The following is a 25,094-nucleotide window of genomic DNA, read 5'->3' on the forward strand; positions in this document are numbered from 1 at the left end:
TTACAGATGAGGACATGCGAGTTTATTTCAAAACATTTGTATGTTTATGTTTATCTGGTTGTCTTTATTTTAATTATCTTAAGCAATTAATATCATCTTTTGGCAGCGGTCTTGTGTTTTAATCGCCTACTGGCTCGCTTATCGATTAGTTGTATCGATATGTATAGTATTGTACATTTCGTGATCTTAGAATGATAAGGTTCTATCTCCGTTTAGGGTGGTTCAGAGATATTGAGCGTCAAAGTTTTTACATTTCATTATGTTCTATGAGACGGAACCTTTGTATTTTATGAATTACTAACTCAAAAATGTCTACATTTAAAAAAAATAACACCACACAGGCATTAATAAACACCCAATGGATTATGTAAAAAACTCAATTTTGACCAAAATGGAGATAGAACCTTATAATTCTAACGTCACGGTATGGTATGTACATTTTGTCAAACGTTGTGCTATCGCCAGCTATCTAACATTGATATCCACCTCTATGTGCACAGGTTGACTTGACATCTGTGACCGTCTGATCACACACACACACACACACACATCCATGCACGCCGTAGAACGATCATTCTGGAAGGAGAGAACATGTTTATGCCAAGATCTCTGAAAGTGAAGAGACCCGCAGACGCCCAGGGTCAAGTTTCACAGAAGAAGAAGACATGCACGGTGGTGGTGAGCCGAGAAGAAGAGGAGGAGGAGGACAAGAGGAGTGACCCTGCAGAGACCCCCAGCCTCCAGACCCCCAGCCTCCAGACCCCCAGCCTCCAGACCCCCAGCCTCCAGCCCGCCAGCCTCCAGCCCACCAGCCTCCAGCCCGCCAGCCTCCACACCCCCAGCCTCCAGCCCGCCAGCCTCCAGACCCCCAGCCTCCAGACCCCCAGCCTCCAGACCCCCAGCCTCCAGACCACCAGCCTCCAGCCCACCAGCCTCCAGAGCCCCACTCCAACTCCCCCGGAGCGTCGGGAGTCAAACTCGGACACCGAGACCCAGAGAAAGGCGAACCCCAAACAGACAGACCCTCCCTCCCCGAAGGCCAGCTCTCCTCCATCATCAGAGGATGATGAGAACGACTCTTCTTCACCCGAGGACAGCGAGGAGGAGGAGGAGGAGGAGGAGGAGGAGGAACCTGTCAAGTCCTTCAGAAAGAGCCAGAGATGGCCCGAACCGGGGGAGCCCGTCTGCGTGATGTGCGGCCGCTTCGGCGAGTACATCTGCGACAGCACGGACAACGACGTGTGCAGCCTGGAGTGTAAGGCCAGTCACCTGGCCAAGATGGGGAAGAAGCCCAACGGAAAGGAGGAGGAGGAGGACGTCTTTGAGAGGAGAGGACAGGCCGGGGAGGAGAGGAGGACCCCGCTGTCAGGACAGCCAGCGGGTGGTGATGTCATGGGGACTGTCACGGGGGAGCTAGACACGGGCTATTCCTACAAGGAGGACGCCTTCATCTCAGGTCTGACGGAGGAACAGGTGCGGAGGGTGAAGCAGGAGCTGGGTATCGTCACCCAGGGCAGCGAGGTGGGCAGGCCCATCATCGAGTTCGAGCACTGTAACCTCCCCGAGACCCTGGGGGCCAACCTGAAGAAGGCCGGGTACGAGGCGCCCACGCCGGTCCAGATGCAGATGGTTCCGGTGGGCCTGGCGGGCAGGGACGTGATCGCCAGCGCCGACACTGGATCTGGGAAAACCGTGGCCTTCCTTCTACCGGTGGTGATCCGGGCCTTGGAGGTACACAGTGATTTATTACAGTGTTGTTATTATTATCATCAGAAGAATCAGAATCAAGTGTGTTGTTGTTACATTAATCAGGGTTCCCACGGATCCTTGAAACCCTTGAAAGTTTGTGAATTTGAGAAAAAGAAATCAAGGTCTTAAACGTTTTTGAAAATTCAATAGTCATTGAAAGTGCTTGAATTCCCCTCTCTCTCAAAAATGTTTTACTTAGCTCGTCAACTAGTTATGTCTCAAACTATGCCATGTTGGGTCCTTGAATTTGAGGGAATTGAGTCTTGAAAGGTGCTTGAAAGTCCTTGAAAGGTGCTTGAATTTGATTTTTCAGAAGGTGTGGGAACGCTGCATTATACATTACAGGCACGTGCCGTGAGCTTTTAGATTGGGTAAGCATAAGATATAGAAATACACATAATTACACATACACGCTATCAGTGAACGCAGTTTCAAGGAAATGCAATTTTGATGCCCTAGAACCCGCTAATAAACGGTAGTGTCACTTTGTGATCAGATTACCAAAAACAAAATAAACAGTTGCCAGTTTCGACTATATCAGGGGTGCTCATTGTTCAATCTTTTTTGAACTAAGTAGCCAGCCTGCTGAAATCTACAAGTCCAGTTTCAACATCACAAACGCACACACGCACAACACAGACACACACCGTTTCCATCCTCCATAGTAAACTCACAACACACTTTCTTTTCACACTTTGTCACACAGGCACTTAGCTCTCTGCATTTAGCCAGTAGTTGTGTTTTTCCAGTCCAGTCTACGAAATCCCTTTAGGTCGCTGACAGTAATGTCCATATTCACAAAATCAAGCAAGTTATCCTTATTGATTATTATTATTTAGATCGTTTGAGCTAGCTGGCATAAGCTATTCTGCCGGGCGAGAGGTGAAATGTTAAGTGAACTTGAAAATGATAGCCAATCGGTAGCTCTTATATCGGAATGAACGAACTACTGATTGGCTGAAAGCATGCTTACCCTGGCCACATTAAACAGCGGGCTGAGGCATCGGAAAAAAATAAAAAAGACATTTTCACGCATTCGAATGTACGCGAGGGAAAGCAGAGAGAGGAGTGCTTACTCCTACAGGTGGCGCTAAAAATGAAAATGAATGACTCCTGCTGCCCTGGGACCTAAAATACGACTCTTTTAATGAAAACAAACAAACGGTTACATGCACTTTTATTTTAATATTTTCACGGTCCTTTTTTTTTCTTTCGTTGGGTAAGCACTGCTTACTCTGCTTATATGGACGGCACGTCCTTGATACATTAATATAAGAGAGTAAACTTCTTAGGCTTCAGTTCCTCGACATTGCAGGAACAAGAGAGAAAAAAAGGCAATAGTTATTTTTAAAAGACATACAAGACAAGAGACAATTGAGCAATATAATAATAGAAATAGCATGAGAATTGCACTGAGGTAGCAGGAGGTGGTAGAGGTAGTATTAGAATAAAGTGTGTGTGCGTGGGATGTGCTTAAGGGTAGGTAGGCTGTGTGTGTGTGTGGAGTGTGTGTGTGTGTGTGTGTGTGTGTGTGTGTGTGGAGTGTGTGTGGTGTGTGCTTGAGGGCAAACAGTCACTAGTCCTTCCTTTAATTATTCCCCTGGAATAAAGACATTAAACACAGACAGTATAAATGTTTAAAAGAGGGAAAAATAGGAATAAAACAATGACTACTACTGTACTGGGAGAAAGAAAGAAAATAAGAAAAACCCCACCTAGATTTGCTCCATTGCACCCTTACAGTTGGCACTTCAACACTGCTTCTAGAGAAAGTAACTTAGATGGTAGACGGACTGCACTTATATAGCGCCTTATTCCAAAGAGCTTTACAACGGCCTCTCATTCACCCATTCACACACCAACGGCGGCAAGCTACCATGCATGTCACCGGCCCTCTCATTGGGAGCAATTTGAGTGTCTTGCCCAAGGGCACCTCGACCAGCCAAGGCGCCGATCATTAGACGCTGGCTCTACCTCCTGAGCCACAGCCGCCCCTAGAGAGCTTCTAGAGGAAGTAAACTTAGACATTTGGAGTGGCACAGTTGTTAACCCAATTTTACTCTCTCTCTCTCTCTCCCTCTCTCTCTCTCTCCCTCTCTCTCTCCTTCTCTCTCTCCTTCTCTCTCTCTCTCTCTCTCTCTCTCTCTCTCTCTCTCTCTCCTTTCCCCTTGAACGAGGAGTAATTCATAAGGAACTACCTATTTCTGTCTGTGGCTGAGCTGCAGTCTCAAATTATACACCGCTACCCATGAGAAAGGGAATCTAGGGCTATTTAAAAACATGACAATATTATGTGGATTCCAAGTGTACAACAGTCATTATTTGACTTCATTCTATTATTGTTGAATTTGTATCCCGCTGCAATGCCAGTGTCGAAGAACCTGAACCTAAGAATGTTACTCTGTGTACCCGTACATTGGATGTAATAAAAGCAGTTCTGTTCCTGAATCTGATTCTGTTGTGGTCCAATCAGAGACCAGCGGAGGGAGGGGGGGGTCCGGTCGGTCTCATCCTGACCCCCACCAGGGAGCTGGCCATCCAGATCGAGCGGCAGGCCAAGGAGCTGGTGATGGGCCTGCCCAACATGAGGACCGCCCTGCTGGTGGGGGGCATGCCCCTGCCCCCCCAGCTCCACCGCCTCAAACGCAACATCAAGGTACCACGTCAACGCAACGTTACAGCAACATTTCCGGTACAGTTCATATGTAACAGCGGGTGGTGAACGTGTTCTATATACTTATATATAATATTACAATTGAATCTACGTCTGTAGATCATAATAGCCACCCCAGGGAGACTGTTGGAGATCCTGAAGCAGAAGGCGGTGCAGCTGGATGGAGTGAGGGTGGTGGTGGTGGATGAGGTATTTAGTTATTCATGATAACTCTTCTATGTGGTATCTATAATGGATGTGTTTGGTGTGATAATGGATGTGTGTGGGTTGATAATGGACGTGTCTGGGTTGCAGGCTGACACCATGCTGAAGATGGGCTTCCAGCAGCAGGTTCTGGAGGTTCTGGACCAGGTCCCGGAGGAGGAGCGGCAGACCCTCCTGACCTCCGCCACCATCCCCGAGGGCACGGAGCAGCTGGCCGCCCGGCTGACCCACGGCCCGGTCCGCATCACCATCGGGGAGAAGAACCAGCCCTGCGCCAACGTCCGGCAGATCCTCCTCTGGGTGGAGGAACCCTCCAAGAAGAAGAAGCTGTTTGAGATCTTAAACGTACGTAGAGAAACAAGAAGAAGATCTTAAATGTACCGTATTTTCCGGACTATAAGTCGCGGTTTTTTTCATACTTTGGCTGGTCCTGCGACTTATAGTCAGGTGCGACTTATATATCAATAATTCATAATCTCTGACTGACATGAACTGACATACGGTAATCTCTGACTGACATTAACCAAGGAGTAAATCCGCTAGCGCCTCATACACGATAGAATAGCCATTATACTTGACAATGTGGACATTAAACACGACAATGTGGACATTAAACATGATGTTATGGACCTTATACACAATGTTATGGACGTTAGAAACGATATTAAAGTCATTTATTCCTTCCAGAGGCTGTTTAACGTTGCAATGTTGTACCCGCGAGTAGCATTTTGCTACTTCCGGTAGCGCTTCATACGCGATAGAATAGCCATTATACTCGACAATGTGGACATTAAACACGACAATGTGGACATTAAACATGATGTTATGAACCTTATACACAATGTTATGGACGTTAGAAACGATATTAAAGTCATTTATTCCTTCCAGAGGCTGTTTAACGTTGCAATGTTGTACCCGCGAGTAGCATTTTGCTACTTCCGGTAGCGCTTCATACGCGATAGAATAGCCATTATACTCGACAATGTGGACATTAAACACGACAATGTGGACATTAAACATGATGTTATGGACCTTATACACAATGTTATGGATGTTAGAAACGATATTAAAGTCATTTATTCCTTCCAGAGGCTGTTTAACGTTGCAATGTTGTACCCGCGAGTAGCATTTTGCTACTTCCGGTAGCGCTTCATACGCGATAGAATAGCCATTTCCCCGCTGATTCCGCCAAGCCCGTTCCCTTGAACCATGCGACTTATAGTCCAGTGCGACTTATATGTGGTTTTTTCCTCTTCATGGCCCATTTTTGGCCTGCTGCGACTTATACTCGGGTGCGACTTATAGTCCGGAAAATACGGTACGTAGAGAAACAAGAAGAAGACCTTAAATATAGGTAGAGAAACAAGAAGGAGCTATTTGAGATCTTAAACGTATGTAGAGACAGAAGGAAGAAGCTGTTTGAGATCTTAAACGTATGTAGAGACAGAAGGAAGAAGCTGTTTGAGATCTTAAACGTATGTAGAGACAGAAGAATAAGCTCTGAGATCTTAAACATATGTAGAGTGCAAAACACCCAGCATCCGCACACTCTGTTTAAAGAATGCTGTTTATTGCGAGCTTTCGGTCATCGACCTTCTTCAGGCATAAAGCAGTGACAAGTGAATACAGTGGTGTAAAGGGTTCAAACATCATCACTTAATTAGCCAATGCACAACACCTGTGTCAAATATTTCACCTAGTGGCTAGACATCATGGGAATTGTACTCCTAGATTTAGTGTGACTACAAAAAACACATACACACAAACACATTCATGAGACAGGAAACACCAAAATACATCAACAAATGTATGCAGTTTGGGTCGTTACTCGATATCAGGGGCTCAATAACAAGGGCGTCTAATGATCGCATGGTCGGCATCTCGGCGGTTCGAACATTCGGTTGTAACTCTGTGTCATGACAAAGGTTGAACCTCCTTCTTCTTAAACTTCCTGCGTAATGTCACATGACCACTTCCTGGTTGGCGTTATATGAAGTTAAGTGGGAGTTCCTGCTGCGCCCCAGGACCGGTCTCTCCCACTGAGCGATGTTTAGACTGCTGCTGTTGCTCTTCCTCCAGAGGAAGTGGGTGGGCCCACAGCCATCGCCCTGCTCCAGGAAACCCAGCCTCGGCCCGTACCATCTAGTCAGAGAGCAGCGGGCCGAACCATCTTTCTAGTGAGATATTAACTAGCTATCCTAACTGAACCTTAACTACCTTCTAGGGGAATATTAACTAGCTCTCCTAACTGAACCAGCTATATAAGTGCAGTCCGTCTTCCGTTATCTGCATAGGATATATTTACAACAATAAAAGGGGGGCAGCACGTCAGAAAACACTGTAAGGAAAACTCTTCATAAGAAAGTTTGAAGAAATCCATATTGTAATCGATGTGTTGTGTTGTGTCCCCTGCAGGACGCTAAGCTCTACCACCCCCCGGTGGTGGTGTTTGTGGACTGCAAGCTGGGGGCGGACCTGCTGTGTGAGGCGGTGAGGAAGGTGATGGACCTCAGCGTGGTGGCCATGCACTCAGACAAGACCCAGTGGGAACGCAACCGCATCCTTAAGGTGAGGCCGGGGGGCCAGGGGGCCCTGGGGGGGCGCTAGGGAGACATCACTGTACGCAGCACCATGAGAGTCTCGTAGGAAGAGAGCTGTGCACGGTAGAGGGGGGGGGGGGGCGATAGCCGAGAGGTTAGAGAGGCTGGCTTAGCAACCGGAAGGTCGTTGGTTCTATCCCCGCCTCAGGAGGGAGCTGCATGTGCCCTTGAGCGAGGCACTTAACCCCTAATTGCTCCAGGGGCGCCGACTATGGCTGACACTGTGCCTAGAGCAAAACATTTCACATTCCAAACTGTTTTGTTTGGTGTTCAGGGTCTTCTGGAAGGAGACTTTGCGGTGGTGGTCAGCACGGGGGTCCTGGGCCGGGGCCTGGACCTGGCCAACGTCAGGCTGGTAGTGAACTTTGACATGGCCGCCAACATGGACGAGTATGTCCACCAGGTGGGTCACATGACTTCGACATCTTAGACATTTAGCATCTGTCTATCTACTTGTCTACCTGTCTACCTGTCTACCTACCTGTCTACCTACCTACCAACCTACCTACCAACCTACCTGTCTACCTACCGTACTTACCTGTCTACCTACCTGTCTGTCTGTCTGTCTCTCTCTATCTATCTATCTCTCTATCTATCTATCTATCTATCTATCTATCTATCTATCTACCTACCTATCTACAGTATATATCTATCTACCCATCTACCTCTCTCTCTCTATCTATATCTCTGTCTGTCTCCGGATGACTGCTAGTCCTCACCAGGGCGGTCTGGTCTGGCCCCTCCTCTTCCTCTTCCTGTTCCCTCCCTCCAGGTGGGCCGGGCGGGCAGGCTGGGCCACCGCGGCACGGCCATCACCTTCCTCAACAACAACAACAAGCGTCTGTTCCTGGAGGTGGTGAACCGCGTCAAGGCCACGGGCTCCCAGCTGCCCCCCCAGCTCCTCAACCACCCCCACCTCCACGAGCTGCAGCGGCGGGACAAGCAGAGACGCAAGCGGGCGGGGGAGGAGGACACCCTGGTCACCAAGAGCAACCTCATCGACATCATCAGAAAACACCACCGGAGCTCCAAGAAATAAGGGTTAGGGTTAGGCTGTGGCGCAGGAGGTAGAGCTGGCGTCTAACGATCGCAAGGTCGGCAGATCCGCGGTTCGAACGCCCGGTTGGTCCACGTGTCGAGGTGTCCTCGGGCAAGACACTGACTGAACCCCAAATTGCTCCCAGTGAGCGGGCCGGTGTGTGTGTGTGAATGGGTGAACGAGAGGCCGTTGTAAAGCGCTTTGGAATAAGCCGCTATGTAAGTCAGTCCGTTTGCCATTTCAATAAGAGACTATTTTGTTGGATGCACTAGTAATGTGTTTATTTTTGTATATATATGTGGGTTAGGGTTAACCCTATTTATGAACATTTTCCACTTAGGAACAAGAAAATCATACAACCAAACAAAACAAATATGAATGAGGTCATGGGATGATGAAATTAAATCAAAATAGATTTGGTTAATTTAACTAACATAAATCGTTACATATGGTACATACAATGGTTATGACAAATCAGTCACGTTGAGTAAATAATGACACCGTTTTTTCCATCGTGGTTTTTCTCCCAGTTGTTTTTGGAGCCTTAGGGAGTGAGTCATCTGTTCTAGAACATGGCATCTGTTCTTGAACATGGCATTGATTAACATTATTGACAAAGAGGCCAGCAGGAGGGCAGAGTTTCTGGGGGGTATTCCATCAACGTCTCTAAAGGAAAACCCAGGCTTATTTTTGATAACTCTGGCGAGACTTATCAGAATAAGCCTGGATTTTCCTTCAGCATCGTTGATGGAATACCCCCCTGGAGCCAGTGTTTTGTAATGGCCTTTTTACTTGCAGCTAACCTCTTCAGGAGGTACTAGGTATCCTCTTTACTCTCCCCGTCAGGGATACGACCAAGATATAAGCAGGGTTCCCGCGCTGGTCTTAAAAAGCCTAAAAGTTTAAAATCCAGCAGTCCGACCCACAAGGCCCAAAAAGGTCTTACATTTCAGTTATTTGGTCTAAAAATTAGGTGCTAGGTATTCAAAATGAGATTAGTTTATCCTGCAAGGAAATCAGTTCGACCACATCTATTTATGTGGAAATGAATCAAGCTGGAACCAAAAGAAATGCCAATTTGCTTCCTTTTTTGTCTATATGGCAGTGAAATCCCTAATTTCATCACCTCGAGGATGACAAAAAGCTATCATATGGTGTCGCGATTAGGGCTAAAATTCTATTCAAAGAGGTCTAAAAAGGTCTTAAATTTGACTTGATGAAACGTGTAGGAACCCTGTATAAGGATGAGAATGTTGTACTGACGTTAAAACCCAGGGGTTTGAGATGAACGCTGCTGCTTCCTTCCAGAAGGTTCTATAATAGAGGGACAGGGCCAGAGAACATGAGCATGATCAACCATGACTCCTCCACATCTCCCTCCAGCAGCAGAGCTGAGTGCCAGCTTGTTATAGATTTCTGTTCTGGAGTAATAATAATAAAACCAATCAGATTTTCCAGCTAAAGTGTCTCCCAGACTAGGGAGGGGGTGGAGGAGGACTGTGTCTCCCAGGCGTTCAGCCACGTAGCTTCACTTATTTCAATGTCCTGTTCTTTTTCCCATCGTTGTGTCACATGGTCTGCGGTGTTCGTATTCAGTGATGTGATGCCATGGTATAACTTGCTTATAGGACCTGTTGTACTTCCTGAGTTAGAAGTTAGAAGCATCAGTAGATATGTGAATAATAGTTGGTGGCTCTCTTGAGTTAGAACCCTTTACCTCTTTACACCAATAATCACAAAGCTGTAAATACCTGTATATATATATATATGGGACATTTTGAATAAATTAATATCATTGAGAGGATGTGTGATACCTTATTATACTGCGCTACATATGATGTTTTATAAGCTAGTAAAGTATTGGAATATTTATTACAATATGTATGTCATTAAGAATATTGAATGAGATCCATAAAGTCAGTGTTGTTATTTAGTACAGGCATTTTGTGAGAAAAGAGTTGAATTGAACAGAAAATCTTTCAACTGTTTATAATAATAAACATAATAATTGTTTTATTTATATAGCGCTTTTCCTGCAAACGTTGCAGCTGTTTAAAACAGTTTATTACTCATATGACATTTAAAAAGGCTTAAGAGATCCAAGTGGTGGAATTTCTATTTTATTTAATTTTGCTTCTAAAAATGACATTTTAAGGCTTTACATTTTAAGCTTTAATTGAATCACTATATTAGTATACTTGTATACAAGGCAACATAAATTGGCAGTAATCAACATGAATATTATATAATTAGAGTCTTTATCAGATCAACCTTTAGACTGTTATAAGTCTTAACTGTCGTTTTCAAAAGCTTGAAAATACTGCCCCCTACAGTCTCATCAGTGACACTGCAACATATTTTGCGGTCGGTTTTGACGTATTGAACAGCCAATCACAGAACGCTGAGAGGAGTTTGACGTGATGACGTAATGATCAGCCAATGACAGCACGCTGAGAGGAGTTTGAAATTCAAGCGGCGCTGAAACGGAAGAAGTGAAAAGGTAAACAAACAAACATCAACAAAATGTGTTTAAAAACATGTGTTTTGCGAAGGGACTAGCATATGTTGTGATTCTGAGTATGTGGTTAATATCGATGTTTCACTTGCTGGCTGATTATTAGGCTATAACAGCCTCGTTTTTTGAATTCGTTTTTGAATGGTGCAACATGCTACGGACCCTCTCTATGACAACGTATATACATATAATAATGTATTTCATAATTGTCTGAGTTTCTAAACACACTTCAAACATTTACAGGGAAATGCTGTTGTGCACCCACATGAATTTCATGGAGACATTGGAGAAGATTACATGTTGTTGCGATTGATTGATGGAATTCCTCCGATTATTTTAGTAATACTTTAAATCATATAAATATAGATCGATACATCACACAGCGCCATGTCTTTATTCTCGATATCTGCGAAAAAGAACACTGCTTTTTATGACAATTTCGTCAAACCAAAGCCACCCGGTACACCCGGTGTACGTACGAAAGACCGGAGCGAGGGTGAGACCACCACGGGAAGCACCAAAGGCAATGACACCACCACGTTGAATAAAACCAGGGAGGTGAACAGGACATACGTGATCTCTAACCTATCAAAAGGTGGAGAAGGAGGGCAGACAACACCTGGCACACCTGCCCCCCGTGGCCGACCCACCCTTCAACGGAGAAAAACCGGTGCAGAAAACAGAGACAGAGACAGAGACAACAGTACAACCATGAGTGAGAACAACACCCAGAACAACAGCACACCTTCTGCACCTCCTGAGAAGAGACTGACTCTGCAACGCAGAACCAGGACAGGATCGATCGACAAAAGCGCAACAAACAACGACCAGATCAGCAAAGCGACGACAGAGAAACAACATCGATCCACCAAAGTTCTCTCCGAATCAAACGCTCGGAGTGCGAGTGCGAGTGTATCACGGTCTGTTAGTCTGAAGGACACTTCAAGTTCAGCGGCGTCTAAAAGTCAATCAAAAGAAGTAGATAAGTCTAAAAGTCAATCAAAAGAAGTAGATAAGATAAGTCTGTTAACCACCACGCCAGGCAGAGGAGGAGGAGGAGGAGTGGTGGAAAAGCCGGTGTCCAGATTTCCTCTCAAACAGCCAACGACTCCTTTCAAAAGGCTCGTCGCCATCGCCAAGCAGACAGAGGACACAAATGGTGCTTTTCCACTACAGGGCCAGCCCGGGTCAAAGGGCACGACAACAACATATTCAACCCCCACTAGAAAGACTCCGTTCGAGAACATCACAGCGAAGAAGGAGGTGTTTGAGAGATGGCAGCAGGCCTCCAAGGCGGTGGTGATGAGATCTGCGAGTCTGGAGAGACCAAGGAATACGCACGACGCACAGGTGGCAGTGGAGGAAGGAGGAAAGCGCATAGTGGTTCCTCCTCGCGTCAACAAGTTCATGGTGGGTGTCGTCCAGACGTCCACCTTACACACGCCAGCACAGGTGAGACACACCTCAATTAAGACCTCCTCGATTACGACAACCACCGTCGGGCACGGTGGAGATGTGAGCACTCAGGCGAGGAAGCACTCCACCACCACCACCACGACCACTGGGACCACAGCAGCACCTCCTCCTGTGGCTACCGAGCCCTTGGTCCGACCCAGTGGCTCTGTGCTGGTGAAGCAGGACTCTCTGAAGATGGAGAACAGCGCTGTGACGGTTGCTGTCCGAGTGAGGCCGTTCAACCTCAGGTAAGGCCACACAGTTTGTTTTTCACGTTAGAATGATTGATTGTTTCAAGGGGAGCGTGTCTTATGTTCCCACAGCCCTATGTTAACCCTAACCCTGTGGGAACATAGGGGCTAATTTTGATAGGAAAAACATTCTTAGAACTCCTTTAAAATGTGGGAACATAGGGCTGACCCCATCTCAAGTCATCCTGATGGGCTTCATTTGGTGTTATGGATGTTATGGATGGACATCCCTTTCTTGCATATAATACCACTGAATCTATTCTACTAACACAACAACCATTTAAGTAGAGATGCTAAGTGAATTGTCCAGTGATTATGTCCATGCGATGGTGTTCCATCAATGTCGCTAAAGGACAATCCAGGCCTTTTTTTGATAAATCTCGTGAGATTTATGAAAATAAATCCAGCCTTATTTTGCTATACATATACACATTTCTCACAATACTTAGCCTGGATATAGCCTGGATTATTTTCCTTTAGTGACGTTGATGGAATACCCCCCAGGTCTTGTTGAAGGTAATGGTATACAACTAGTCTTATGGACTTTCCCTTGACTTGTTTCCAGGGAGAAGGCAGAGACCGGCCTGCAGGTGATCTTCATGGACGGGCAGGAGACCGTGGTCCAGCACCCGGACACCAAGCAGAGCTACTCCTTCACCTACGACTTCTCCTTCTGCTCCGTCCACGCTGGCGACCCCGGCTTCGCCAGCCAGCAGACGGTGTACGAGAAGCTGGCGCAGCCTCTCCTGGAGAGAGCCTTCGAGGGCTTCAACACCTGCCTGTTCGCCTACGGTCAAACCGGGTCTGGGAAGTCCTACACGTAAGTCTCTCCTAATAATAATAATAATAATAATAATAATAATAATAATTCATTGTATTTATATAGCACTTTTCCGGGGCTCAAAGACGCTGACAATATGGGAAAAACAGAAGACACAGAAACAACAAGCAACAGATAACATGAGCACATAGAACACAGAGTTAACGAACAGGCACAGGGAACAGTTAACACAGCAATGTCCAGGGGAGGAGGGAGGGGGGTGGCAGGGTTAGGGGAGATGGTTAGGGGTAGGGAAGGTTGTATGTATGTATACACAAGCTAGCTGCCATCAAATGATTTAGCCAGATGTCTCTGTGTGTCTGATGACATTTGGGAAGCTGTTGTTTCGCGTTCATATCCGTTCAGTTAGATTGTTGTTGGGATTGTGGATCTGGTCTTTGTCGTTTCTCTTCAGGATGATGGGTTTCGGAGAGGAGGCCGGGGTGACGCCGAGGTTCTGTGAGGAGCTCTTCTCTCGTGTGTCTGCGGCTGAGAATCAGGAGGTAGGATTCTTTTCTTGTCAGATGTCATGCATGCCAGCGGCGAAAAACAGACCCCAAGCGTCAACCTCAGCAGCGCGTGCGCGTGTTCAAGGTGCTGCTTCCAGCAGGAATAACTATCCAAAAAATAGCAAAGACATTCACACCTGAATGATCCTGGCCGACCGTGGATACAAATCTTGATTCAGTATTTCATAGTCAAAGGTGGGATGCGTCGGGTTTTTTAAAAACTGCCCTGGGTCGAGGCATAACTTGGACCAGATAGTCTCAGCCTTATGTTCCCCAAGGAACGAAGAGGATTAAGTAAGTACCGGTAAGTAAGTGTGGGTTGATGTGTTCCAGGTAACCTGCCACCTGGAGATGAGCTTCTTTGAGGTGTACAACGAGAAGATCCACGACCTGCTGGTAGCCCGGGACGAACAGAACCAGAAGAGGGCGCCGGTGAGTCCTCTGGCTGACAGGCTGTCTGGATGTCTTTACAATCTTAATTAACCTCGGTCGGCTAAACTTTGTTTTGTTAGCTTGTTTGTGAATTAACCAAAATGCTTCGTGTGTGTTTTTTTTTATAGCTGAGAGTGAGAGAACATCCTGTTCACGGGCCTTACGTGGAAGAGCTGTCCACGTGAGCTCACTTCCTGTTTTTTTGTTGTTGTTTTTTATTGTTACATTATTGTAAAAACTAGCGGGGTGCTCCATCAATGCCGCTAAAGGACAATCCAGGCTTATTTATTTTTTACTCTTGTGAGTTATCAAAATTAGCCTGGATTTTGACACGAGATTTAACAGAATAAACGTGGATTTTCCTTTAGCGACGTTGATGGAATACCCCCCAGGTCTTGTTGAAGGTGATGGTATATAAGCTAGTCTTGTTGAAGGTAATGGTACTTACCTGCTGTTTTGTTCACAGGAATGTGGTGAGCTCCTTTGCAGACATTCAGGTGAGTTGGACCTCCTCTGAACTGAACACAACAGGCTGGGTTCATTGACCAGTCAGAGGTGTTTCCTGTGTGACATGACTGACCAATCAGAGGTGTTTCCTGTGTGACAGGGGTGGCTGGAGCTGGGCAACAAGCAGCGCGCCACCGCAGCCACGGGCATGAACGACAAGAGCTCCCGCTCCCACTCCGTCTTCACCCTCGTCATGACCCAGACCAAGGTGTGTGTGTGTGTGTGTGTGTGTGTGTGTCTGTGTGTGTGTGTGTGTGTGTCTGTCTGTCTGTCTGTCTGTCTATCTCTGTGTGTGTGTGTGTGTGTGTGTGTGTGTGTGTGTTTGTGTGTCCGTCTGTCCGACCGTTGCAGCCATATTCTCATATTGCATACTGCCCAGCACTTCAAGTGCATATTTACACTTTGATGATACAATACTGCTAATGTTCTGATTGTGTGTGTGTGTGTGTGTGTGTGTGTCTCTGTGTGTGTGTGTGTGTGCGTGCAGACTGAGTGTGTGGAGGGGGAGCAGCACGACCACTGCATCACCAGCAGGATGAACCTGGTGGACCTGGCCGGCAGCGAGCGCTGCTCCTCAGCCCAGACCAGCGGGGAGCGCCTCAGGGTAAGACCAGGGGAGAGCCCCTCAGGGTAAGACCTCAGGGTAAGACCTCAGGGTAAGACCTCAGGGTAAGACCGCAGGGTAAGACCTCAGGCTAAGACCTCAGGGTAAGACCTCAGGGTAAGACCTCAGGGTAAGACCTCAGGTCAGGGTAAGACCTCAGGTCAGGGTAAGACCTCAGGTCAGAGAGCAGCTTCTATACATCCAAGATGCTGAACCCCAAATTGCTCCCAATGAGCATGCGCCTTGCGTGGTAGCTCGCCGCCATTGGTGTGTGAATGTGTGTGTGAACGGGTGAATGAGGGGCCGTTGTAAAGCGCTTTGGAATAACTAAGGAGCTATATAAGTCAGTCCATTTACCATTACCCTCCACTTTTACAATGATAAAAGGTATGCTCTGTGATTGCTATGATTCAAATGTCCGTCCCTTAAACATGTTTATTTATGTATTTATTCCCCCCCCCCCCCCCCTGTGTCTGTAGGAGGGTGCGAGCATCAACAAGTCTCTGCTGACCCTGGGCAAGGTGATCTCTGCCCTGTCAGAGCAGGCCCAGACCAGGAGGACGGTGTTCACGCCCTACAGAGAGTCTGTGCTCACCTGGTGAGAGACACCTGGACACCTACAGGTCACACTGACTAGAATAGAAAAAAAGCACGACGACTGCCAATGGCCCCTGGCCTGAGCTGGATTATTCTTCCTGCTACGACTGGTGGATTGATGATTTACTTGCTTAGTCAAATGTATCGACTGTAAGTCGCTTTGGAATAAGGTTTCTGCTAAATCAATCAATCAATCAATCAATCTAATTTATTTATATAGCACTTGTCAACCAAAGTGCTTTACAGTAAAACTACTCCTAAAGTGTAAATAAACAGAAATTAAACAACCAACAGAACAACAGAGGAACAAAACAACACGTCAAAACAAACAAGGCAGGAGTCAGAGTGAAGGCCTTTGCACACCAATGCGTGCGTTTACGCCTGCGTATTTTTAATCCGTCATCCGAAAAAAAACGTTACGCACAGAGACCTTGCACACCGGTCCGTTGCGGAGTCCGTTGCGTTTTTTTACGTTGCGAACTTTCGCAATATGCACTCTACATGTTGTAATATTGTGGCATTTCTTTACTGTTTGCCATCTGGTCTAGGAATACCCAGGGAGACGCAGACAGCAGAAGTAGAATAGAATAGAAAAAGAAACCGCTATAACCAGCTGAATGATGTATGATGCACTGGCAGTCTGTGACTGTGCACCTGCCCGGACCCTGCCCTTCTGCCTGAGTTTGAGTAGGATGCTGCCCGAATGAATGTTGTTGTTTAGTGCCGTACGCTTTCGTGGTATTATATTGTGTGAATTATCATCTGTATGTTGTTTTCTTTCACTCGACTAACCGCCGAGACATACTTGAGACATGTACTTCCGTAAACATTAATCCAACTGTCCTGCAGTTGTAATTTGACGATGTGTCCCAGTCTATACCATGGCGGAGTGGTCAAAAACTACTGTCAAAAGGCTTTTGACGGACGCGAAAAACGCAGAAAATCGAACCTGTTGCGTTTTTTTTTTTGACGGACGAAATATTACGGATTGGTGTGCAAGCGTGGTTGACACAACATGAGTTCTAATTTATTTTTTTAACGGACGTAAAAAACGCGCGTAAAAAACGCGTTGGTGTGCAAGGGCCTTGAGTCAGGGAACGCTAAGGAATACAAATTAGTTTTCAGCTTAAATTTAAAGGACTTGATGGAGGGGGCAAATTTGATGGACATGGGGATGCTGTTCCAGAGGTCAGGGGCTGTGACAGCAAAAGCACGCCCCCCCCCCTAGACTTGAGGTTGAATTTACGGGTGGAGGGATGCCTCCAATGAAGGGAGGCAAGGACAGGGGTGATATGAGCTCTCTTCCGAGTACCTGTGAGCAATCTAGCAGCGGCGTGGTGGGGTAGCTATAGGCGGGCCATGGTCGACTTATTAAGCCCCGGGTACAGGGAGTTACAGTAATCAAGTCGTGAAGATATAAAGGCGTGAATAACAACCTGTTCCGTCCGGGGTCCCAGGCTGCTGAAGGAGAGTCTGGGGGGGAACTCCAAGACGGCCATGATCGCCACCCTGAGCCCCGCCGGCAGCAGCGTGGAGGAGAGCCTGAGCACGCTGCGCTACGCCCAGCAGGCCCGCCTCATCATCAACACCGCCAAGGTCAACGAGGACACCAACGCCAAGCTCATAAGAGGTCAGTCTTAACCCCCTAACCCTAACCCACCCATCTTTCACTGCCCTGCCCCCCCCCCCCCCTTCTCTCACAGTCCTGCCCCCCCCCCCCTTCTCTCACAGTCCTCCCCCCCCTTCTCTCACAGTCCTCCCCCCCCCCATCCCCCTTCTCTCACAGCCCCTCGCATGCACTCACTCACACTCACACATAGATTCACTCACAGTCAGTCATAGTCAATTTGATTTAAACACGCACCAAACTACACCGGTTTAGGGCGCCCTGGGCGCAGACTCTAAAACAGAGAGAAAACATGATGGACACACATTTAAAGACAGACATTCATACTATATATTATATAACACATCAGAAACATCTCAGTAGCCTAGTTCACCACAGTAGCGAGTTTGAAGTCTTGAAAGTCTCTAGATCACACACAGATTCACTCACTCACTCACTCTGTCACTCAGTCACACTCACACACTCACTCACTCATTCACACACTCACTCACTCTGTCACTCACACACTCTCTCACTCTCTCTCACACACTCTCTCACTCACTCTCACTCTCACTCACTCTCACACTCACTCTCACTCTCAGTCACTCTCAGTCACTCACTCAGGCACGAACGCACGCGCGCGCTCGTTCACTCACTCACGCACGCACTCACACTCACTCATAACAGTTCTAACTATAACAACTCCTACTACTATTCTCTCTCTCTCTCCCATCCCCCCTCTCTCTCCCATCCCCCTTCTACTTCCCATCCTTCTCTCTCTCCTTTCCATCCATCCATCCATCAGTTAAATTAGGGCCTGGCTCTAACCTTGCCTTCAGGCCTTATTTATGCACAGGTACATCACACAGGTGCTAAATGCCTCGCAGCGATTATTCAAAGGAGATTGGCTCTGCTGCACTTCCTGGTTTGTGGCACTAGGGGGAGCTCTTGTGGTGTTTTTTTTGTTTGTAAATACTTTTCGACTTTGTCATCTTGCATTCATTGTGTGTGTGTGTGTCCTGTGTCTGTCTTGTGTGTGTCTTGTGTGTGTGTGTGTGTCCTCTGTGTGTGTCCTCTGTGTGTGTCCTCTGTGTGTGTCCTGTGTGTGTGTGTGTGTGTCCTGTGTGTGTCCTGTCTGTGTGTGTGTGTGTGTGTGTCCTATGTGTGTCCTGTCTGTGTCCTGTCTGTGTCCTGTCTGTGTCCTGTCTGTGTCCTGTATGTGTCCTGTATGTGTGTGTGTGCGTGTGTGTGTGTCCAGAGCTGAAGGCGGAGGTGGAGAAGCTGCGTGCGGCCCAGCAGAGCGCCCAGGGGGCGGAGCCTCAGAAGGTGCGTCTGTTCCAGCAGGAGATCACGGCCCTCAGGGGCCAGCTCAGCCAGCAGGAGAGGGAGATGGCTGCTGCTCACAGGTGATACACCCTACACCCCATACACCCTACTCCCAACACACCCTACTCCCAACACACCCTACTCCCAACACACCCTACTCCCAACACACCCTACTCCCAACACACCCTACTCCCAACACACCCTACTCCCAACACACCCTACTCCCAACACACCCTACACCCCACACACCCTACACCCCATACACCCTACATCCTACACCACACACCCTACACCCCACACACCCTACTCCCAACACACCCTACTCCCAACACACCCTACACCCAACACACCCTACTCCCAACACACCCTACTCCCAACACACCCTACTCCCAACACACCCTACTCCCAACACACCCTACACCCCATACACCCTACATCCTACACCCTACACCCTACACCACAGCTCAGCCAGCAGGAGAGGGAGATGGCTGCTGCTCACAGGTGATGCACCCTACTCCCAACACACCCTACTCCCAACACACCCTACTCCCAACACACCCTACACCCCATACACCCTACACCCCATACACCCTACACCCCATACACCCTACTCCCAACACACCCTACTCCCCATACACCCTACACCCCATACACCCTACACCCCATACACCCTACACCCCATACACCCGACATCCTACACCACACACCCTACACCACAGCTCAGCCAGCAGGAGAGGGAGATGGCTGCTGCTCACAGGTGACCACCCTACACACACCCCCCCTGAAACTCTCTCCCTCAACCACTCAGTCCCACTCCCTCACTCTCCACTTTTAAATCCCACCTCAAAACCTACCTGTTCTCCCATGCATACAACCTCCCCTACCCCTAACCATCTCCCCTAACCCTGCCACCCCCCCCCCCCCCTCCTGGACATTGCTGTGTTAATTGTTCCCTGTGACTGTTCGTTAACTCTGTGTTCTATGTGCTCATGTTATCTGTTGCTTGTTGTTTCTGTGTTTTCAATTTCCCCCATATTGTCAGCGTCATTGAGCCCCGGAAAAGCGCTATATAAATACAATGAAGAATTATTGTTATTAGAGAACCCATGAGACACTATATTCGCACATACAGGATATGCGACACTTTAAATAAATGTGCAATAACACTATTGTGCAATATGACAACCCTAGTCGTCTATCTGTACAGTATAGTATAGATAGTGTACATAGCCTTTATTTATGTAAACCAGCTCCTTCCCTTCTTGTGTTTTTTTTAAAAAGTATTTTTTTTCTTTCCTAACACCAGGGGAGCCACCCCTCCTAAATTTCGTTGTTTGGTACCTGTACTGTAGCAATGACAATAAAGACCATTCATTCATTCATCATTCATTCATTCATATTGACTTGTTGTGATTGGTGCATAGGACACAATAAAAAAAAATATATATATAGAATAATGAACAACAATGTAGTAAACAACAAATAAGTAAGCAAAAATTGTTTTAAAAAGACAATGACAGAAAGGGGCAGTAGAACAATAATTCTGTAGGCTGTAATTGTGATTATGTCATGGTTTAGTTGGGGTGGGCCTATTCAAAGAGAAGGGAAGATGCATGTTAAGAGTTCTGAGGTAAGTAGGGTCTCATCTGATGGTCTGCTTCCTTCACATTCAGAGCGTGGAGAGAGAAGCTGGAGCAGGCGGAGAGGCGCAAGCGTGAAGAAACCAAAGAGTTACAGGTGATTAGGTTGTTTGTTACCTGTTACTTGTCTGTTACCTGTGTTTGTGTGTTCTATAATAATGAATAATCATTTCATAATAAACCCAAAATTTAGAGCAGACACTTTTAATCCAAAGCGATTTAAAAATGAATCGATTTCGTATTATTTATTTTTTTAACATCTCTCTGTGTGTGTTGCAGAAAGCGGGCGTCACGTTTAAAGTGGACAACCGTCTGCCCAACCTTGTGAACCTGAACGAGGACCCTCAGCTGTCAGAGATGCTGCTGTACATGATAAAGGAGGGACAGACCAGGGTCGGACGCCTCACGTCTGACTCCGCCCACGACATCCAGCTGGCAGGGGCGCTCATCGCAGACCAGCACTGGTGAGGGCCGGCACGCTACTAAACATCCTGCTTTACATTTTTATTTCTTATTTTTTTAATTAAATATTTATGTTTTTAGGGCATTTCTCTCTCAGCTTTATTGGGAGAGAGGCAGTAGTCGAGATTGACAGGAAGGATGAGTGATAGAGAGGAGGATGGAGATAGTAGAGATAAACAGGAAGGATGGGTGGGTGAGAGAGAGGAGGGATGACAGGAAGGATGGGTGAGAGAGAGAGGAGGGATGACAGGAAGGATGGGTGAGAGAGAGAGGAGGGATGACAGGAAGGATGGGTGAGAGAGAGAGGAGGGATGACAGGAAGGATGACATTTGATCGGTTGCCGACTTGTTCCCGGTTTCACCAGTTACTGTCACATTTAGCAGACGCCTTTTTATTCTAGCCTTTATTTATTTTTAAAAAGATGTCTCTTGAGACACCCGCATTTCCCCTTTACTGTGTCCCCTATGACTTCTACTGCCCCCCTTGTACTGTCTCTCTGTTCTCAAAAAAACAAACAAAAAAAGTTTTCCCTTCTATCACGGAGACTGCCAATGGCCCCAGGCTTGAGCTAGATTACTCCTCCTGCTACGACTGGTGGATTGATGATTCACTTGCTTAGTCAAATGTATCGATTGTAAGTCGCTTTGGAATAAGGCGTCTGCTAAATGCCAAAAATGTACAAAAATGTATTATCCAAAGCAACAAACAACAAATACATTTGTCTAACGTAAGTGAATCATCTGTCCGTCAGTCACGTTCTGGAGCTGTGTTCTGTCCTCCCTCAGTGTCATCTCCAACGTCAGCGGCACGGTGAGCCTCTCTCCCCTGGAGGACGGCAAGACCTTCGTCAACGGAGCCCTGCTGTCTGAGCCTGCGGTCCTGAACCACGTAAATACACACTTACACCCACACACACACACACACGCACACACCCACACACACACATACACACACACACACACACACACACCAGGTCCTGAACCATGTAAATACACACACACACACACACACACAGACCAGGTCCTGAACCATGTAAATACACACCCACACAGACCACATCATTACCATGTAAATACCCCACACACACCACATTATTACCATGACTGCGTTCGTAAATTCGCTCTGGAAATCTGATCGGCACTCATGAAATGCCTCCTGTCCAATCCCTTTATGATGTTGAACCCAGTGTGCGCTCCGTGCGCGATCTCAGAGTGAATTTACGAACGCACCCTAAGACACTGTGTTAGTTGGAGCTCACTGTGACCTGTGTGTTTGTGGTTGCCAGGGCGACTAGGAGCTCACTGTGACCTGTGTGTTTGTGGTTGCCAGGGCGACTAGGAGCTCACTGACCTGTGTTTGTGGTTGCCAGGGCGACAGGGTGATCCTGGGCGGAGACCACTACTTCCGCTTCAACCACCCGGCCCAGGTGCAGTCTGGGAAACGCGTGTCCTGCTGGGGTCAGGGGTCAGGGGACGGGCAGATGAAGGACTTTGAGTTCGCCAAGTATGAGCTGCTCTCAGCGCAGAGAGCCCAGTGAGTAACCCCCCTCCAGAGTAACCCCCCTCCCAGAGAAACCCCCCCAGAGTAACCCCCCCCAGAGTAACCCCCCCCAGAGTAACCCCCCCCAGAGTAACCCCCCCCCAGAGTAACCCCCCCCAGAGTAACCCCCCCCCAGAGAAACCCCCCCCAGAATAACCCCCCCAGAGTAACCCCCCAGAGTAACCCCCTCTGAGTAACCCCCCAGAGTAACCCCCCAGAGTAACCCCCTCCAGAGTAACCCCCTCCCAGAGTAACCCCCCCCAGAGTAACCCCCTCCAGAGTAACCCCCCCCAGAGTAACCCCCCCCAGAGTAAACCCCCCCAGAGTACCCCCCCCCCCCCCCCAGAGTAACCCCCCCCAGAGTAACCCCCCCCCCAGAGTAACCCCCCCCAGAGTAACCCCCCAGAGTAACCCTCCAGAGTAACCCTCCACAGTAACCCCCCCCAGAGTAACCCCCCCAGAGTAACCCCCCAGTAACCCTCCGCTGGTTTACATAAATAAAGGCTATGTACACTATCCACTATACTATACTGTGCAGATAAAACACTGTGCTGTACTCTATGCTATGCTATACCTATTCTAACATTTCCTATTTCTCTGCAACCTTATGTACCCTAGGGTTGTCATATTGCACATAGTGTTATTGCACATTCATTTAAAGTGTCGCAGTTTGCAGGCTTGAAATGTACACATGTGTGCCTCAGCACTACACCTGATTTTTCAGAGTCTGCTAAATGCCAAACATGTAAATGTAAATATCAATCTGACTGACTGTCTTCATCTTTTCATCTTGTGTTTGTTCCAGACTAGAAGCGGAGATCCAGGAGGCGCGTCTGAAGGCCAAGGAGGAGATGATGCAGGGCATCCAGGTGGCCAAGGAGATGGCCCAGAAGGAGCTGAGCGACCAGAAGACCCTGTACGAGGACAAGATCAGGGCCCTGGAGGGGGAGCTGGTACGGGTTTTTTGTGTGTGTGTGTGTGTGTGTGTGTGTGTGTGTGTGTGTGTGTGTGTGTGTGTGTGTGTGCGTGCGTGCGTGCGTGCGTGTTGTTGTCAATAAGTATGCGGGGGGGGGGAGGGGGCAGGATGAAAACTGACCGCTGACTTTTATTTACAGTACATACAGTATCAGACCAAGGCCTCAGGCATTCGTAAATTCCCTCTGGAAAATCTGATCAGCACTCGTGGAATGTCTCTTGTCCAATCCGATTACTTGGTCTCTTTATGACGTCGTTGAACCCAGTGTGCACAGTACCGGCGCTCTCGGAGCGAATTTTACGAACGCAGCTCTTGTGTAATTGCACGAGGCACAGAGAAGTGGCGTAGTGTAACTGTCCCATCGAGTCATCAGTCAGTTTCCCACAGGACTTTGTGAGACTGTGGTGGACCTCAGACCCTCTTAAGTCTTTCTTGGGGGTGGGAGAATAGACCTATCGCTAAGCCACGCCCCGAAATAGAAATTGTCCAATCATATCACAGCAAGAGTCACTACAGGCAGAAAATTCGGACAAACAACTCGCTGATATCTGATGGTGAAAAGCTTCTAGACTAAATATTCTTGTCGTCTTTAAAAAACATGTCTATTACTTGCTGTGGTAAATCAGAAGTCAGAAATTTGCCAACTCCCGCCATTGTAAGTCGTTGAATGTCATTCAGTCACGGTCGGACAGTCAGTCACTGAGTTTTCAAAGGGGGCGTGGCTTAGCGATAGGTCCATTATCGATAGCGATAAATTGTATATGGACCCTACCTACATTAGATTCACAATGTGAATCCCAAAGATTTTCGGTTCGTTATGAGACTAAGGCGGGACAAATTTAGACTATGGGCGGGCCAGTCTGTTTAATCCAGGTCTGTTTAATCCAGGTCTGTTTAATCCAGGTCTGTTTAATCCAGTCTGTTTAATCCAGGTCTGTGGACGAGTCTGGAAACTGGCCATTAGTGTGCATGCATATACCTGGTATCTATATAGAAGTACCTGTATGGGTGTACCTGTATGGGTGTACCTGTGTGTAAACACACTAGCCTGGTGTGACGTACACTACCTCAGCGCCCCGACAGTAACGCCCAGCCCTTCTGCCCTCAGGAGGAGGAGGCGGAGAGGAAGAGGCGTCAGGAAGCCGCCCAGGTGAAGGTGGCCAGCCAGGTGGAGCAGCTGCAGACGGCCAAGAGCCACCTGGAGCAGGAGGTCGACGCCCACAAGACACGCCTCCGTCTGCACATGGAGGCCCAGGCCACCAGACAGGTGAGCAGAGGGGGACAGGGTGTGTGTGTGTGTGTGTGTGTGTGTGTGTGTGTGTGTGTGTGCATGTGCGTGCGCGTGCGCGTGCACGTGCGTGCGTGTACTGTGTGCGTGTACTGTGTGTGTGTGTGTGTGTGTGTGTGTGTGTGTGTGTCATCATGCCCACACAGTTTGTGTGTGTGTGAGTGTGTGTGGATGTCAGTGTGTGTGTGTGTGTGTATGTGTAGATGTGCTACAGTTATAATTGATTTACATTATGATGAGATATTCATCATGTCTCAAAATCATATTGTGTCTTATCTTACTTACCATCTTATCTTAGTA

General features: G+C 47.6%; 2 protein-coding genes across 2 annotated transcripts in view; both read left to right on the forward strand.

Moving 5' to 3' along the window:
- Nucleotides 1-591: 591 nt before the first annotated feature.
- ddx59 (DEAD (Asp-Glu-Ala-Asp) box polypeptide 59) lies at nucleotides 592-8,839 on the forward strand (the record flags this gene model as incomplete). The annotated part of the gene is made up of 8 exons (XM_080529648.1): nucleotides 592-788; nucleotides 843-1,731; nucleotides 4,223-4,405; nucleotides 4,523-4,612; nucleotides 4,718-4,972; nucleotides 7,043-7,195; nucleotides 7,502-7,630; nucleotides 8,000-8,839. 8 exons carry the CDS (start codon nucleotides 592-594, stop codon nucleotides 8,264-8,266), a joined length of 2,163 nt encoding a protein of 720 aa, XP_080385774.1. The 3' UTR covers nucleotides 8,267-8,839.
- Nucleotides 8,840-12,407: 3,568 nt separating this feature from the next.
- Nucleotides 12,408-25,094, forward strand: part of kif14 (kinesin family member 14) — a gene marked incomplete at its 3' end in the record, with an annotated part of 31,969 nt that continues 19,282 nt past the window's right edge. The window contains exons 1-17 of the mRNA XM_080529654.1: nucleotides 12,408-12,484; nucleotides 13,053-13,307; nucleotides 13,723-13,810; nucleotides 14,150-14,248; nucleotides 14,377-14,429; nucleotides 14,715-14,745; nucleotides 14,856-14,963; nucleotides 15,243-15,359; nucleotides 15,839-15,957; nucleotides 17,414-17,586; nucleotides 18,821-18,968; nucleotides 20,562-20,625; nucleotides 20,808-20,992; nucleotides 21,777-21,879; nucleotides 22,361-22,524; nucleotides 23,336-23,483; nucleotides 24,615-24,773. Of these exons, the coding sequence (XP_080385780.1) occupies nucleotides 12,432-12,484; nucleotides 13,053-13,307; nucleotides 13,723-13,810; nucleotides 14,150-14,248; nucleotides 14,377-14,429; nucleotides 14,715-14,745; nucleotides 14,856-14,963; nucleotides 15,243-15,359; nucleotides 15,839-15,957; nucleotides 17,414-17,586; nucleotides 18,821-18,968; nucleotides 20,562-20,625; nucleotides 20,808-20,992; nucleotides 21,777-21,879; nucleotides 22,361-22,524; nucleotides 23,336-23,483; nucleotides 24,615-24,773 (2,067 nt within the window). The 5' untranslated portion in view covers nucleotides 12,408-12,431. The remainder of the gene's footprint in view (nucleotides 12,485-13,052; nucleotides 13,308-13,722; nucleotides 13,811-14,149; nucleotides 14,249-14,376; nucleotides 14,430-14,714; nucleotides 14,746-14,855; nucleotides 14,964-15,242; nucleotides 15,360-15,838; nucleotides 15,958-17,413; nucleotides 17,587-18,820; nucleotides 18,969-20,561; nucleotides 20,626-20,807; nucleotides 20,993-21,776; nucleotides 21,880-22,360; nucleotides 22,525-23,335; nucleotides 23,484-24,614; nucleotides 24,774-25,094) is intronic.

Source organism: Nansenia antarctica, assembly GCF_963989245.1.
Source record: "Nansenia antarctica genome assembly, chromosome: 1".
In the NCBI taxonomy this organism is placed as follows: Eukaryota; Metazoa; Chordata; class Actinopteri; order Argentiniformes; family Microstomatidae; genus Nansenia; species Nansenia antarctica.